Source organism: Mustelus asterias, chromosome 13 (assembly GCF_964213995.1).
Source record: "Mustelus asterias chromosome 13, sMusAst1.hap1.1, whole genome shotgun sequence".
In the NCBI taxonomy this organism is placed as follows: Eukaryota; Metazoa; Chordata; class Chondrichthyes; order Carcharhiniformes; family Triakidae; genus Mustelus; species Mustelus asterias.
In genome coordinates, this window is record NC_135813.1 from 10,941,386 (window position 1) to 10,959,161 (window position 17,776).

Consider the following 17,776-nt stretch of genomic DNA (forward strand, 5'->3'; position numbering starts at 1 on the left):
GCTGTGTTCAGTGTCCCGGGTTAGTGCTGATTTCAGTATCCTGGGTTAGTGCTGATTTCAGTGTCCCGGGTTATTGCTGATTTCAGTGTCCCGGGTTAGTGCTAATTTCAGTGTCCCAGGTTAGTGTTGATTTCAGAGTCCTGAGATCTTGCTGATTTCAGTGCCCTGGGTTAATGCTGATTTCAATGTCTCGAGTGTATGCTGATTTTGGTGTCCCATGTTAGTGCTGATTTCATGTCCCGGGATAGTGCTGATTTCAGTGTCCCAGGTCAATGCAGATTTCAATGTCCCGTGTTAGTGTTGATTTCAGTGTCCTGGGTGAGTGCTGTTTTCAGTGTCCCGGGTTTGTGCTGATTTCAGTATCCTGGGTTAATGCTGATTTCAGTGTCCCGGGTTTGTGCTGATCTAAGTGTCCGGGGTTAGTGCTGATTTCAGTGCCCCAGGACCTTGCTGATTTCAGTGTCCTGAGTTAATGCTGATTTCAATGTCCCAAGTGTGTGCTGATTTTGGTGTCTCAGGTTAGTGCTGATTTCAGTGACATAGGTTAGTGCTGATTTCAGTATCCTGGGTTAATGCTGATTTCAGTGTCCAGGGTTAGTGCTGATTCCAGTGTCTCTGTTTTGCGCTAATTTCAGTGTCCCGGGTTAGTGCTGATTTCAATGTCCCGAGCTAGTGTTGATTCCAGTGTCCCGTGTTAGTGCTGATTTCAGTATCCTTGGTTAATGCTGATTTCAGTGTCCCGGGTTAGTGCTGATCTAAGTGTCCCAGGTTAGTGTTGATTTCAGTGTCCTGGGTTAGTGCTGATTTCAGTATCCTGGGTTAGTGCTGATTTCAGTGTCCCGGGTTAGTGCTGATTTCAGTGTCCCGGGTTATTGCTGATTTCAGTGTCCCGGGTTAGTGCTAATTTCAGTGTCCCAGGTTAATGTTGATTTCAGAGTCCTGAGATCTTGCTGATTTCAGTGTCCTGGGTTAATGCTGATTTCAATCTCTCGAGTGTATGCTGATTTTGGTGTCCCATGTTAGTACTGATTTCATGTCCCGGGATAGTGCTGATTTCAGTGTCCCAGGTCAATGCAGATTTCAATGTCCCGTGTTAGTGTTGATTTCAGTGTCCTGGGTGAGTGCTGTTTTCAGTGTCCCGGGTTTGTGCTGATTTCAGTATCCTGGGTTAATGCTGATTTCAGTGTCCCGGGTTTGTGCTGATCTAAGTGTCCGGGGTTAGTGCTGATTTCAGTGCCCCGGGATCTTGCTGATTTCAGTGTCCTGAGTTAATGCTGATTTCAATGTCCCAAGTGTGTGCTGATTTTGGTGTCTCAGGTTAGTGCTGATTTCAGTGACATAGGTTAGTGCTGATTTCAGTATCCTGGGTTAATGCTGATTTCAGTGTCCAGGGTTAGTGCTGATTCCAGTGTCTCTGGTTTGCGCTGATTTCAGTGTCCCGGGTTAGTGCTGATTTCAATGTCCCGAGCTAGTGTTGATTCCAGTGTCCCGGGTTAGTGCTGATTTCAGTATCCTGGGTTAATGCTGATTTCAGTGTCCAGGGTTAGTGCTGATTCCAGTGTCTCTGGTTTGCGCTGATTTCAGTGTCCCGGGTTAGTGCTGATTTCAATGTCCCGAGCTAGTGTTGATTCCAGTGTCCCGGGTTTGCGCTGATTTCAGTGTCCCGGGTTAGTGCTGATTTCAATGTCCCAAGAGTGTGCTGATTTTGGTGTCTCAGGTTAGTGCTGATTTCAGTGACATAGGTTAGTGCTGATTTCAGTATCCTGGGTTAATGCTGATTTCAGTGTCCCGGGTTTGTGCTGATCTAAGTGTCCCGGGTTAGTGCTGATTTCAGTGCCCTGGGATTGTGCTGATTTCAGTGTCCTGGTTTAATGCTGATTTCAATGTCCCAAGTGTGTGCTGATTTTGGTGTCTCAGGTTCGTGCTGATTTCCGTGACATAGGTTAGTGCTGATTTCAGTATCCTGGGTTACTGCTGATTTCAGTGTCCAGGGTTAGTGCTGATCCCAGTGTCTCTGATTTGCACTGATTCCAGTGTCCCGGGTTAGTGTTGATTTCAGTGTCCAAGGTTAGTGCTGATTTCAGTCTCCCAGGATAGTGCTGATTTCAGTATCCCCAGTTAGTGCTGATTCCAGTGACCCGGGTTCGTGCTAATTTCAGTGTCCTGGGTTAATGCTGATTTCAGTGTTCCTGGGTAGTGCTGATTTCAATGTCCCGGGTTAGTGCTGATTTCAGTGTCCCAGGTTAGTGCTGATTTCAGTGTCCCAGGTTAGTGCTGATTTCAGTGTCCTGGGTTAGTGCTGATTCCAATGTCTCTGGTTTGTGCTAGTTTCAGTGTCCCGGGTTAGTGCTGATGACAATGTCCCATGCTAGTGTTGATTCCGGTGTCCCGGGATAGTGCTGATCTAAGTGTCCTGGGTTAGTGCTGATTTCAGTGTCCTGGGATTGTGCTGATTTCAGTGTCCTGGGTTAATGCTGATTTCAATGTCCTGAGTGTCTGCTAATTTTGGTGCCCCAGGTAGGTGCTGATTTCAGTGTCCTGGGTTAATGCTGATTTCAATGTCCTGAGTGTGTGCTAATTTTGGTGCCCCAGGTAGGTGCTGATTTCAGTGTCCCATGTTAGTGTTGATTTCATTTCCCAGGATAGTGCTGATTTCAGAGACCCAGGTCAATGGTGACTTTAGTGTCCCGTGTCAGTGTTGATTTCAGTGTCCCGGTTTGTGCTGTTTTCAGTGTTCCGGGTTAGTGTTGATTTCAGTGTCCCGGGTTAGTGATGTTTTCAGTGTCCCGGGTTAGTGCTGATTTCAGTGTCCAAGGTTAGTGCTGATTTCAGTGTTCCTGGGTAGTGCTGATTTCAATGTCACGTGTTAGTGCTGATATCAGTGTCCCATGTTAGTGCTGATTTCAGTGTCGTGGCTTAGTTCTGATTTCAGTGTCCCAGGTTAGTGCTGATTACAAAGTCCTGGGATCTTGCTGATTTCAGTGTCCTGGGATTGTGCTGCTTTCAGTGTCCGGGGTTAGTGCTGATTCCAGTGTCCTGGGTTAAAAGCTGATTTAAATGTCATGGGTTTGTGCTGATTTCAATATTCCAGGTTGGTACTGACTTCAGTTTCCCGTGTTAGTGCTGATTTCAGTGTACCAGGTTAGTGCTGATTTCAGTGTACCAGGTTAGTGCTGATTTCAGTGTCCCAGGTTAGTGTTGATTTCAGCGTCCTGGGATAGTGCTGATTTCATTGTCCCAGGTTAGTGCTGATTTCACTGTTCCGGGTTAGTGCTGATTTCAGTGTCCTGGGATTGTGCTGATTTCTGTGTCCGGGGTTAATGCTGATTTCAGTGTCCTGTGTTAATGCTGATTCCAGTGTCTCTGCTTTGTGCTGATTTCACTGTCCTGGGTTAGTGCTGATTTCAGTTTCCCGTGTTCGTGTTGGTTTCAGTATCTCGGGATAGTGCTGATTTCAGTGTCCTGGGATAATGCTGATTTCAATGTCCCTGGTTTGTGCTGATTTCATTGTCCCGGATTGGTGCTGATTTCAGTTTCCCGGGTTAGTGTTGATTTCAGTGTCCTGGGATAGTGCTGATCTCAGTGTCCCGGGTTAGTGCTGATTTCAGTGTCCCGGGTTAGTGTTGATTTCAGTGTCCTGGGATTGTGCTGATTTCAGTGTCCTAGGTTAGTGCTGATTTCACTGTCCCAGGTTAGTGCTGATTTCAGTGTCCTGGGATTGTGCTGATTTCAGTGCCCCAAGTTATTGCTTATTTCAGTGTCCCAGTTTAGTGCTTATTTCAGTGTCGCGGCTTAGTGCTGAATTCAATGTCCCAGGATAATGCTGATTTTTCTGTCAGTGTCCCGGGTTAGTGCTGATTTCAATGTTCCGGGATAATTCTGAGTTTGCTGTCAGTGTCCCGGGTTAGTGCTGCTTTCAATGTCCCATGTTAATGCTGATTTCAGGGTCCTGGGTGAGTACTGATTTTGCTGTCAGTGTCTCGTGTCAGTACTGATTTCAATGTCCCCGTTTAATGCTGATTTCAGGGTCCTGGGATAGTGATGATTTCGCTGTCACTGTCCTGGAATAGTGCTGATTTCAGTGTCCAATGTTAGTGTTGATTTCAGTGTCCTGGGATAGTGCTGATTTCAGTGTCCTGGGATAGTGCTGATTTCAGTGTCCCAGGTTAGTGCTGATTTCACTGTCCTGGATTAGTGCTGCTTTCAGTGTCCTGGGATTGTGCTGATTTCAGTGTCCCAGTATTGTGCTGATTTCAGTGTCCTGCGTTAGTGCTAATTTCAGTGTCCCAGGTTAGTACTGATTTCAGTGTCTGGGGTTAATGCTGATTTCAGTGTCCCGGGTTTGTGCTGATTTCAGTGTCCTGGGATTGTGCTGGTTTCAGTCTCCCAGGTGAGTGTTGATTTCAGTATCCCGGGATAGTGCTGATTTCAGTGTCCCAGGATTGTGCTGATTTCAGTGTCCTAGGGTAGTGCTGATTTCACTGTCAGTGTCCAGGACCAGTATTAGCCTTCATCCTCCCTCTCCCCGTCTCTCTCTGTGCCCAGGTTTTTAACGATGATGGCACGGTGAGGTATTTCATTGATGCCAGCCAAGAGGATCACCGCAGCTGGATGACTTACATCAAATGTGCCAGAAATGAGCAGGAGCAAAATTTGGAAGTGGTCCAGATCGGAAACAACATTTACTACAAAGCTACCGAGGTGAGGCGCTCTCTTAGCCACTGCCTTGCATCAGAGGGTGGTGTCAGGACTGAACCCGGTTTGGTCTGTTCTGCCAGCCAGGGCCGCACTCTGCCCAGTGGGGGAGGGTGGCAGGTTCGAGCCCCGCAGGGGTCCGGACAGAGTTTCAGGAGGGGAGGGGAACAGCTCCTTAACTCTTGGCAAATCAGAGCTTCCGGAAATGTGAAATCTGTATCGACAGAAAAATATAGTTTGAGTCCATGGGGTGAAAGTGAATCTCATCAAAACATTGTTCAGCTTTCCAACATCTGTAGTTTGTCGAAATTTAATGTTTAGTATCTGTAAAAGATTTATCTCATAAGAAAACTGCCTTGAACTTGGGAAGAGTAGTGAACATGGATTTATAACCACCCCCCGCCCCCACCCCGCGCCCCCCCACACCCCCCCCCCCACCCCCACCCCCGCCGCCCATCCCCAGTGCTTAGAAATCACTCCACTGGGTTCAGTACTGGCATTTGGCAGGATATAGCAGGTCTGTCATATGAAGAGAGACTAAGACTAAGATTGTATTCACTGGAGTTTAGAAGAGTGAGAGGGAATCTCATAGAAACTTTTAAAATTCTAACAGGGTTAGACAGGGTAGATTCAGAAAGAATGTTCCCAATGGTGGGGGAGCCCAGAACTAGGGGTCATAGTTTGAGGATAACCTTTTAGAACTGAGGTGAGGAGAAATTTCTTCACCCAAAAGGTGGTGAATGTGTGAAATTCACTCCTGGAATCATACAGTGCAGAAGGAGGCCATTCGGCCCATTGAGTCTGCACCAACCACAATCCCTCCCAGGCCCCATCCCCATAACCCCATGTATTTACTCTAGCTCATCCCCCTGACATTAAGGGTCAACTTAGCATGATCAATTAACCTAACCTGCACATCTTTGGAGCGTGGGAGGAAACCGGAGCACCCGGAGGAAACCCACGCAGACACGGGGAGAATGTGCAAACTCCACACAGACCCAAGCTGGGAATTGAACCCGGATCCCTAGCACTGTGAGGCAGCAATGCTAACCACTGTGCCACTGTGCTGCTCCCACAGAACATCGTTGAAGCCAAAACATTGTCTGATTTCAAGAAGAAATTAGATATAGTTCTTGGGGCTAAAGGGATCAAGGGATATGGGGAGGAAGACGGGATCTGATTTGATGATCAGCCATGATCAAAATGAATAGTGGAGCAGGTTCGAAGGGCTGAATGGCCGACTCCTAGTTTCTATGTTATTTATTTATTAGTGTCACAAGTAGGCTGACATTAACACTGCAATTAAGTTACTGTGAAAATCCCCTAGTCGCCACACTCCGGCACCTGTTCAGGTACACTGAGGGAGAATTTAGCATGGCCAATGCATCTAACCAGCACATCATTTGGACTGTGGGAGGAAACCGGAGCACCCGGAGGAAACCCACGTAGACACGGGGAGAACGTGCAGACTTCGCACAGACAGTGACCCAAGCTGGGAATCAACCTGGATCCCTGGCGCTCTGAGGCAGCAGTGCTAACCACTGTGCCACCACGCTGGCTGTTGTTAGTACAAGATGCAACAGCTGGAGCTGAACTAGCTCCACGCGGGAATTAAGATCAGGCCCAAATTAATTGATAAATAAAAAGCAAAATACTGCAGATGCTGGAGATCTGAAATAAAACAGGAAATGTTGGAAAAACTGGTTTGAAATTCTGAAGAAGTGGTAGAAGCGGACTCCAAATATTAACTCCACAGAGGGTGCCCTGTCAGGGTAATCTCTCTGGGGAGGGAAATGGAGCTAACATTAGTCCAATATGCAATTTTTACAGAGTTTCAGACCAGCTAAATTTTCCAGCATTTCTCTTTTTATTTCAGATAGAAATTGTATTAGAGCAGCAGCAACATTGGTCAGTGATATTGAGCAGCTATCTCCCGGTTTTATGGTTTATGTTGGATTAAGACGCAATCATTGCTGGGCTCTTTTCACCTTCTCTCTAAAGTATGTTTCCAGCTCGTTCGATATCACCCCCTGCGGAAGACACTGACAGCTGTGGCCATACAGTTCCCAAGGGCAGGCTGGACAAGTCATAGAATGATAACACAGTAAGGGAGGCGGCCATTTTGCCCACCCTGTCTGTACTTGCTCTCTGCAAGAGCAACTCCACTAGTCCCACATCCCTGCCGTTACATCACCCCCCACCCTCCCCCACCGCCCTCCCTAGACCCGTGGCCCTGCAGTTTATTTATCTTTTCAGGTAATGATCCAATTCCCTTCTGAAAATCAAGATTTGAATCCTGTCTCCACCATACTCTCAGACAGTGCAATCCAGACACCAACCGCCAATAGGAAGAGCCCTTCTGGATAAGTAACCTATCCATACACCCCCTCACCCCGATCAATTCTCCCCTTGCCCTGTCAGTCTGGAAGGAATTGTTAGCTATTGGACCATAGAAGCATCACAGATCTGCTGCTCTTCACCCATGTTGGTCTAACAGGGGGATCAGTGTGGATGGAGCCTGGACTATCTTTCCTTTTTGCTCTCCCCTCTGCCCCCTCCCTAGTTCCAGTGTCGCCCACCCACTTAAATTCAGCTGCAAAAAGGGGAACTTTTGTTGGGGATTCGATATGTTTATGTTGCTTCGGTTAAAACATCCCCAGTACTTTCTCCACTTTGAAGGTAGCAGGCTGGGACAGTGGGAGAGCTTTCCTTTCACCCAGAATGATGGGAGCAGGGGGGGGATTTTTGCCCCTCACTTTTCTGCTGGGATTTTAGGAAAGGGAGCTTCACTCTGCACCCAGTCTGTGTTGTACCTGACCCAAACAGGGGCACGGGGCAGGGAAAGATTCCCTTCATGTCTAAACCATGGATCTAAAAGCAGAGGTGAAGATTAATGGTGAATTAATCTACTTAGAAAGGAAACAAGAACTAGAGGACACAGCCTCAAAATAAGGGGGAGTCAGTTTAGGACAGAGTTGAGGAGGAACTTCTTCTCTCAGAGGGTAGTGAATCTCTGGAATTCTCTGCCAATTGAAGCAGTGGAGGCTACCTCGTTAAATATGTTTTAGTCACAGGTAGATAGATTTCTGATCAATAAGGGAATTAAGGGTTATGGGGAGCGGGCGGGTAAGTGGAACTAAACCACTATCAGATCAGCCATGATCTTATTGAATGGCGGGGCAGGCGCGAGGGGCTAGATGGCCTACTCCTGCTCCTATTTCTTATGTTCTTATGAATGCCAGTGATTAGATAACAGAATGGTACTGGGATCAAAGCAATGTCTTTCTCTGTCTCCCTTTCCCCTACAGACAATCCCCCCGGACCAGGAGCTGCTGGTGTGGTACGGAAATACACAGAATACGTTCCTTGGCATCCCGGGAGTTCCAGGGATAGAGGAAGAACACAGGAAAAAGAACAAAGATGGTAATGATAGTTAACACCAGTGGGATAAGAGGGGTAGAAGTGAATGGTGTATAAGGGGGAGGGAGGGATGAGGAATTGTTAAATAGACACTCGGATTATTTAAACACTTCTCAGCAGGGTTGATCCCGATCTATTAATCCTGATGAAATGTTCAATGTTTCACCACTGGTGGGAGGTGGATAACTGCAATCACTGTAATTACACGCAAACACGCAGGGCCCAAACAGGAAAAGAATAGAGAATATTTTAATTCTGGAATTGTTAGCTTCTAGTTACTCTAAGCATGTTTGTACGTACTTTGATTTTGATTTGATTTATTATTGTCACATGTATTGGGATACAGTGAAAAGTATTGTTTCTTGCGCACTGTGGCATGTGGCCATGTTAGTCTAGAATTTCTGCCCTTGTCTGATCTTGTAAAGCTAAGTGGACTCAACCCTGGTTAGTACTTGGATGGGAGACTGCCTGGGAATGCAAGGTACAATAGGCTTTTTTTTTAAACGGGTGGCACAGTGGTTAGCACTGCTGCTTCACAGCGCCAGAGACCTGGGTTCAATTCCTGGCTTGCGTCACCGTCTCTGTGGAGTTTGCACGTTCTCCCCGTGTCTGCGTGGGTTTCCTCCAGGTGCTCCGGTTTCCTCCCACATTCTAAAAGACGTGCTGGTTAGGGTGCATTGACCTGAACAGGCGCCGGACTGTGGTGACTAGGGGATTTTCACAGTAACTTCATTGCAGTGTTAATGTAAGCCTTACTTGTGACTAATAAGTAAACTTTACTTTAGCTATACAGATAAAACATTCCATTCATAGAGAAGGAAAGGAGAGGGTGCAGAATGTAATGTTACAGTCATAGCTAGGGTGTGAAGAAAGATCAGCTTAATATATGTTAGGTCCATTCAAAAGTCTGATGGCAGCAGGGAAGAAGCTATTCTTGAGTCAGTTGGTACATGATCTCAGACTTTTGTATCCTTTTCCCAACGGAATAAGGTGGAAGAGAACGTGTCCGAGGTGTGTGGGGTCCTCGAGTATGCCGGCTGCCTTTCTGAAGCAATGGGAAGTGTAGGCGGAGTCAATGGATGGGAGACTGGTTTGTGTGATGGACTGGGCTACGTTCACAACCCTTTGTAGTTTCTTGCGCATGTAAACATTTGTGTTTTCATACTGATCGGCGGAGATTCGATCCCTGTCAATATCTCCTCCCCCAATGTGACTCTGCAAAATGATTGGTTTATATTATGGTTTATGTCAACTTTTCCCAATCTGTCAGCATTTAAATAATACTCTGCTATTCTGTTTCCCAGTCTGAAGAGGGTGAATTTAAATTTATCCATGTTATACTGCATCTGCCATATACTTGTCCGCTCACTCAACTTGTCTTCCTCACCTTGAAGCCTCTTAACATCCTCTTCATCACTCACATAGCCACCAAGTTTGGTATCATCAGCAAACTTGGAAGTATTACATTTGGTCCCTTCATCTAAACCATTGACGTATATTGTGAATAGCTGGAGCCCAAGCACTGATCCCTGCAAGATCTTACTAATAATTGCTTGCCACTTGAAAAAAAAAATTATTCTTACTCTCTGTTTCCTGTCTGCTAACCAACTCTCAATCCATGCCAATATATTACCCCAATTCCATGTGCTTTAATTTTGCACACTAACCTCTTATGTGGGACTCTATCAAAAGCTTTCTGAAAATCTAAATACACCATATCTACTGGTTCACCCTTATTTATTCTACTAATTACATCCTCAAAAAACTCCATTAAGTTTGTCAAACCTGGGGCAGCATAGTGGCACAATGGTTAGCACTGCTGCTTCACAGCGCCAGGGACCTGGGTTCAATTCTGGCCTCGGGTCACTGTATGTGTGGAGTTTGCACATTCTCCCTGTTTCTGCTTGGGTTTCCTCCGGGTGCTCTGGTTTCCTCCCACAGTCCAATAATGTGTGGGTTGGTTGATTTGCCATGCCAAATTGACCCTAGTATCAGGGATTTAGGAGGGTAAATATGTGGGGTACGGGAATAGGGCTTGGGTGGGATTGTGGTCAGTGCAGAATCAATGGGCCGAATGGCCTCCTTCTGCATTGTCGGGATTCTAGATTCTCTTTTATAATCCCATCTTTACTTTGTCTAATCTCACTGATATTTTCGAAATGTCCTGATATCACATCCTTTACAATAAACTTTACCATTTTCTCTACTACTGATTTAGACTAACCGGTCTGAAATTCCCTGTTTTCACCCTACCCCCTTTTTAAATAGCGGAGTTACACTTGCCACCCTCTAATCTGTTTGGACTGTTCCAGAATCTTGGCAGATGATAACCAATGTATCCATTATTTCCACGGCTACCTCCTTTAGTACCCTGGGATGTAGATTATTAGACCCTGGGGATTTATCAGCTTTCACCCAGTAATTTTTACAGCACGTTTTTTGAGTAATACTAATTTCCTTCAATTCCTCCTTCTCAATAAATCTTTGGTTCCCTAACATTTCCGGGAAGATTGTGTCTTCCTCCATGAAGACAGAACTAAAGTGATTGTTCGACTGCCCTATCATTGCTTTGTTCTCTATTATAAATTCCCCAATTTCCTTCAGCTTTCAGTCCTACTCATTTCCCCAGCACTATTTATTTGTAGGTAATACTAATTTCCTTCAATTTCTTCTTCTCACTAGTCCCTTGGTTCCTTAGAATTTCTGGAAAGTTATTTGTATCTCCTCCATGAAGACAGAGCTAAAGTTATTTAATTGCTCTGCCATTTCCTTCTTCTCTATTATCAATTCTCTTGATTCAGACTGTAAGGGCCCTACATTTGTCTTCACTAATTGTTTTCTTTTTACATACTTATAGAAGTTTTTGCAGTCTGTTTTAAGTTGCTTGCAAGTTTACTCTCATACTCAATTTTCCCCCTCTTGATCAATCTCTTTGTCCTTTGCTGAATTCTGAACTGCTCTCAATCCTCAGCCTTGCTACCTTTTCTAGTAACTTTATACGACTCCTCTTTGGATCTAATACTCTCCTTCATTTCTTTTGTTAGCCATAGTTGAGCCACTTTTCTGGCAATGTTTTTGCAAGAGGAATGTACAACTGTTGCAATGCATGCATTGTTCCTTAACTATTAGCCATTGCCCATTCATCATGATTGAAGTTCACCAATCTATCTTTGCCAATTCTTGCCTCATACTTCCCCAGTTTCCTTTGCATATGTTTAGGGTCCTAGTTTCACATTGGACTTCTTCACTTTCCATTCAAACCTATCATGTTATGATCACTCTTCCCGGAAGAACACCACACAGCCAGATTATCAATTAATCCTTTCCCATTGCATAATACCACACCTAGGAAAGCATGTTCCCGAGTTGGTTCCTCGACACACTGGTCTAAAAAACCATCTTGTCCATTCTCCAGGAATTTATCCACCAGAATATTGCTGCTAATTTGATTTACCCAATCTGTGTGTACATTGAAGTCAACCATGATGAATGTAGTTCCCTTCTTATATGAATCTCTAATTTCCTGTCATCCCTTTCTTTACCGTTACTCTTTAGAGGCCTACAGACAACTCGCACTAATGTTTTCCAGCCTTTGTTTTCTTCTTAGCTCCATCCAGACTGATTCTACATTGAGGTTTTCTGAGCCTGTATCATTTCTCACCATTGCACTGATTCCATCCTGAACAAACAATGGCACCCCACCTCATTTTCATCTGTCCTTCCTAGAAATCGGGTAGCCCTGGATATTCAGTTCCCAGCCTTGGTGACCCTACAGCCGTGTCTCTGCAATTGCAATCATATTGTGCTTGCATATATCAGTTTGCACTGTAATTAATCTACCTTATTGTGAATGTTCAATGCATTCAGATGCAGTGGCTTTAGACTTGTCTTTTTAACATTTATACATGTCAGCGGCAATTCTGCTTCAGGCCTGTTTCTGAGCTGTAATTTTCTATGGTTTTCTATGGTTTCACACACTGCACTGTGTGATTCAATGGGTTAAAACATTCTCCTTTCACACACTGCACTGTGTGATTCAATGGGTTAACACACTGTCCTTTCACACTGCACTGTGACCTAGGCAGTGCATTGGAATGGTAAAGAGAGTGTGACTCTGCAGCTAAATTCTTTGTCTGACCTGGACATAATGGATGTAACAAGGGCTTTAATCTGTGTCCCTGTCCTCAGCCTGGAGATGTCATACCAACGGGGATTTAATTTGCTTTAACATTAGCTGTATCTAATCTGGGGATATGTGACTGGGCAGGGTAGTTGGCATTCTCCCTAGCTGTGCCACCTCAGTGAGTGCTTGGTACTGAAACTGGTTTAAAAAATGTTTAGTATTTATTTATTAGTCACAAGTAGGCTTACATTAACACTGCAATGAAGTTACTGTGAAAATCCCCGGGTCGCCACACTCCGGCACCTGTTCAGGAATGCTGAGGGAGAATTTAGCATGGCCATAGAAAATTACAGCTCAGAAACAGGCCTTTTGGCCCTTCTTGTCTGTGCCGAACCATTTTTTGCCTAGTCCCACTGACCTGCACTTGGACCATATTCCTCCACACCCCTCTCATCCATGAACCCGTCCAAGTTTTTCTTAAATGTTAAAAGCATTTACCACTTTATCCGGCAGCTCATTCCACACTCCCACCACTCTCTGCGTGAAGAAGCCCCCCCCTAATATTCCCTTTAAACTTTTCTCTTTTCACCCTTAACCCATGCCCTCTGGTTTTTTTTCTCCCCTAGCCTCAGTGGAAAAAGCCTGCTTGCATTCACTGTATCTATACCCATCAAAATCTTATACACCTCTATCAAATCTCCCCTCAATCTTCTACGCTCCAGGGATTAAAGTCTTTCGGACTGTGGGAGGAAACCGGAGCACCCGGAGGAAACCCATGCAGACACGGGGAGACCGTACAGACTCCACACAGATAGTGACCCAAGCCGGGAATCGAATCCGGGTCCCTGGCGCTGGAGGCAACAGTGCTAACCACTGTACCACGCACTAGTAACACATATTCCTCACCTTAATGAGGCTGAAGAGCTTCAGAAAACTGAACGCTCATGTCCTGCTAACCCACTAAAATGATCTGTTTATCTATATATTAGCTTCCAACCCTAATATTTGTATAGTACTGATATAGAACAAAGAACAAAGAACAATACAGCACAGGAACAGGCCCTTCGGCCCTCCAAGCCCGCGCCGCTCCCCGGTCCAGGATTGAATCCTGAATCCAGGATCCCCGCCCAATTTTCCAGCCTATCTACATACCAATATCCTATCCACCGAGCTGTCCCTCACAGCTACGATGCTTTGTTCATCACAACCTATTAACTCACCCCCACCCCCTCATTCCAGACCATGTGATCGCCAGGGAGAGGCGAAAACCCAGAGTGAAAACCCCAGGGCCAATATGGGGAAAAAAAAATCTGGGAAATTCCTCTCCGACCCCCTGAGGCGATCGAAACGAGTCCAGGAGATCACACTGGCCCTGATCGGAAAATGCTTCCCAACCCTAGCCATTTCCACTTCCACGAACACCATATGAATTCCCTGCCCCCGAGACAGGTTCCCAACTATCCGCAGACTGGCAGATCATAGAATGAAGCCTTGAAACGAGAAACAAGGAACAATTAGCCCGCGCCGCTCCCTGGTCCAAACTAGACCACTCTTTTGTATCCCTCCATTCCCACTCCGTTCATATAGCTGTCTAGATAAGTCTTAAACGTTCCCAGTGTGTCCGCCTCCACCACCTTGCCCGGCAACACATTCCAGGCCCCCACGACCCTCTGTGTAAAATATGTCCTTCTGATATCTGTGTTAAACCTCCCCCCCTTCACCTTGAACCTATGACCCCTCGTGAACGTCACCACCGACCCGGGGAAAAGCTTCCCACCGTTCACCCTATCCATGCCTTTCATAATTTTATACACCTCTATTAAGTCTCCCCTCATCCTCCGTCTTTCCAAGGAGAACAACCCCAGTTTCCCCAATCTCTCCTCATAACCAAGCCCCTCCATACCAGGCAACATCCTGGTAAACCTCCCCTGTACTCTCTCCAAAGCCTCCACGTCCTTCTGGTAGTGTGGCGACCAGAACTGGACGCAGTATTCCAAATGCGGCCGAACCAACGTTCTATACATCTGCAACATCAGACCCCAACTCTTATACTCTATGCCCCGTCCTATAAAGGCAAGCATGCCATATGCCTTCTTCACCACCTTCTCCACCTGTGACGTCACCTTCAAAGATCTGTGGACTTGCACACCCAGGTCCCTCTGCGTCTCTACACCCTTTATGGTTCTTCCATTTATCGTGTAGCTCCTCCCTACATTATTCCCACCAAAATGCATCACTTCGCATTTATCAGGATTGAACTCCATCTGCCATTTCCTTGCCCAAATTTCCAGCCTATCTATATCCTTCTGTAGCCTCTGACAATGTTCCTCACTATCTGCAAGTCCTGCCAGTTTTGTGTCGTCCGCAAACTTACTGATCACCCCAGTTACTCCTTCTTCCAGATCATTTATATAAATCACAAACAGCAGAGGTCCCAATACAGAGCCCTGCGGTACACCACTAGTCACAGGCCTCCAGCCGGAAAAAGACCCTTCCACTACCACCCTCTGTCTTCTATGACCAAGCCAGTTCTCCACCCATCTAGCCACCTCCCCCTTTATCCCATGGGATCCAACCTTTTTCACCAGCCTACCATGAGGGACTTTGTCAAACGCTTTACTAAAGTCCATATAGACAACATCCACGGCCCTTCCTTCGTCAACCATTTTGGTCACTTCTTCAAAAAACACCACCAGGTTAGTGAGGCATGACCTCCCTCTCACAAAACCATGCTGACTATCGTTAATGAGTTTATTCCTTTCTAAATGCGCATACATCCTATCTCTAAGAATCTTCTCCAACAACTTCCCCACCACGGACGTCAAGCTTACCGGCCTATAATTACCCGGGTTATCCTTCCTACCCTTCTTAAATAACGGGACCACATTGGCTATCCTCCAATCCTCTGGGACCTCACCTGTGTCCAGTGACGAGACAAAGATTTGCGTCAGAGGCCCAACGATTTCACCTCTCGTCTCCTTGAGCAGCCTTGGATAGATTCCATCAGGCCCTGGGGATTTGTCAGTCATATATATCAGAGAAACATAAAACTCATACAGCTTTGGAGACCACCTGACTCCCGTCACCTGTAGCAGCTTCTATGAAGGAGTTATTCCACTTACTCCCACTCCCCAGTCCATTCTCCACAGCCCTACAAACCATCCCTTTTCAGCTAAGAAAAACAATTCTCTTTTCAAGGTTATGATTATATCTCATTCTCCTGCCCTTTCAGGCAGTGCATTCCAGATCATAGCCACTGGCTGCATCAAACCAAAATTCCTCATCACCGCTCCCCCCCCCGCCCCCCCAACTCTAGAATCTTTACCAATGAATTACCTTCAGTCTGAGTCCTCTGGTCACCTCACCTTGTCTCTGGAAGCAATTTCTCCTCCTCTTCTCTATCAGAACCCTTTATAATCTTGAATATAAGACCATAGAAAATGGAGGAGCAGAAGTAAGCCATTCGGCCCATCGAGTCATCTCGCAGTTCAATGAGGCCACAGCTGATCTGATGTGATAATCCACAACTCCATTTTCTCGCCTTCTCTCCATAACTCTGGATTCCCTTACTGATTAAAAATCTATCTATCTCAGCCTTGAACATACTCAATGGCCCAGCCTCTACAACCCTCTGTGGTAAAGAATTCCACAGATTCATTGCCCCTTGAGAGAAGAAACTCCTCCTCATCCCCCTTACTCTGAGATGATGCCCTCTGGTCCAAGACTGTCCCACAAGGGGAAACAACCTCTCAGCATCTACCCTGTCAAGCCCCCGAGAATCCGATCTGTCTCAATAAGGTCACCTCTCATTCTTCTGAACTCCAGTGAGTACAGGCCCAACCTACTCAACCCCACCTCACAAGCAAATCCCTTCATACCCGGGATCACCACTGAGTGTCCCCATAATATTCTCAGCTCTTAGGAGAACAATTCCAGCTTAGTGAAGTCCCTCATCTCTGCTCCAGTATTCTGCACCCTCTCCACGGTCTTGGCATCCTTCCTCTAGGTGGCGTCTAGAATTGGCAGCAACACAGGGCAAAGCGGCCCCGCTTGATTGCCACCCAAGCATTCACTCCCTCCACCACCAACGAACAGTGGCAGCTGTGTGTACCATCTACAAGATGCACTGCAGGAACTCACCCAGGACCGAGACTCCTTCTAAACCCAAGGCCGCTGTCATCTACAAGGACAAGAGCAGCAGATACCTGGGAACACCACAACCTGGAAGTTCCCTTCCAAGCCACACAACCGTCCTGAATTGGAAATATATCGCTGTTGCTACAGCGTCGCTGGGTCAAAATCCTGGACCTCCCTCTCTAACAGCATTGTGGTTGTACTTACTCGTCAGGGAGTGCAGCAGTTCAAAAGCAGCTCATCACCACCTTCTGTAGGGCAATTGAGATGGGCAATAATTGCTGGCCAGCTAGCCAGTGACACCCATGTCCCATAAACAGAGGAACATAGGAATAAGGAGCAGAAGAAGGCAAATTCAGCCCTTCGAGCCTGCTCCGCCATTCCATCAGATCATGGCTGATCTCTCCCTGGCCTCAAATCCACCTCCCCACCTGTTCCCCATATCCCCTTATCCCTTTTTAAAATTAGAAATATATCTATTTCCTTCTTGAAACCATTCAACGATTCAGTCTCCGCCGTGCTATGGGGCTGCGAGTTCCACAAATTCACCACCCTCTGCGAGAAGTAGTTCCTCCTCATCCCAGAGTTGAATCTAGCACCTTGCAACCTAAAATGAATAAGAAATGAATAATACTGCAGCAATATGGGAGACCTCCACTGACGCCATTTCCTTTGTTTATTTCTCTGCAGATGATCTGAACACAGGGGATGGTTCCGGTGGGAGCAGCGCGGGACGGATGCGATGCGTGATCTGTTACCGTGGTTTCAACTCACGCAGCAACCTCCGCTCGCACATGCGCATCCACACCCTGGACAAGCCCTTCATCTGCCGTTTCTGCAATCGCCGCTTCAGCCAGTCGTCCACGCTGAGGAACCACGTGCGTCTGCACACGGGCGAACGCCCCTACAAGTGCCAGGTGTGCCAGAGCGCCTACTCCCAGCTGGCCGGACTCCGGGCCCACCAAAAGAGCGCCAGGCACCGGCCGCCCCCTGCCTCACTGCAGCCCCACTCGCCAACCCTGGCGGTGTCGCACTCTGCCACCCTGGCACACCACATCCCCACCATGGTACTGTGACTGCCGGGCACCAGCTGATTAGGAATCCTTCCCATCGAATCTACAAAAGAAACTTTGGTGGAAGAGGAAAAGGAAGTTCTTCCACTGCCGATCGTATCGCCATGGAGACAGAGACATTTCGCCAAAACGAACCCCCATTTTGGCCAATGACGCGAACTGTAGACATTTAAGAAAAAGGTTCAGAAGTACAGAAGTGTCACGTTTCTCTGAACCCAGTCTGTCTTGAATCTCCCTCACACCCTCTCTCTAATATGTAGCTAATATGTGCCAAGGTGTCTCTTGTATCTGTTACCATGTCTGTTTTATTTTTAAGAGACTGGTGAGAGAT

General features: G+C 46.5%; 1 protein-coding gene across 1 annotated transcript in view; it reads left to right on the top strand.

Moving 5' to 3' along the window:
- The window catches only part of prdm12a (PR domain containing 12a), an 87,656-nt gene extending 70,208 nt beyond the window's left edge, over window positions 1–17,448 (top strand). Inside the window, exons 3-5 of the mRNA XM_078227579.1 lie at window positions 4,546–4,701; window positions 8,004–8,118; window positions 17,063–17,448. Of these exons, the coding sequence (XP_078083705.1) occupies window positions 4,546–4,701; window positions 8,004–8,118; window positions 17,063–17,448 (657 nt within the window). The remainder of the gene's footprint in view (window positions 1–4,545; window positions 4,702–8,003; window positions 8,119–17,062) is intronic.
- Window positions 17,449–17,776: the final 328 nt, after the last annotated feature.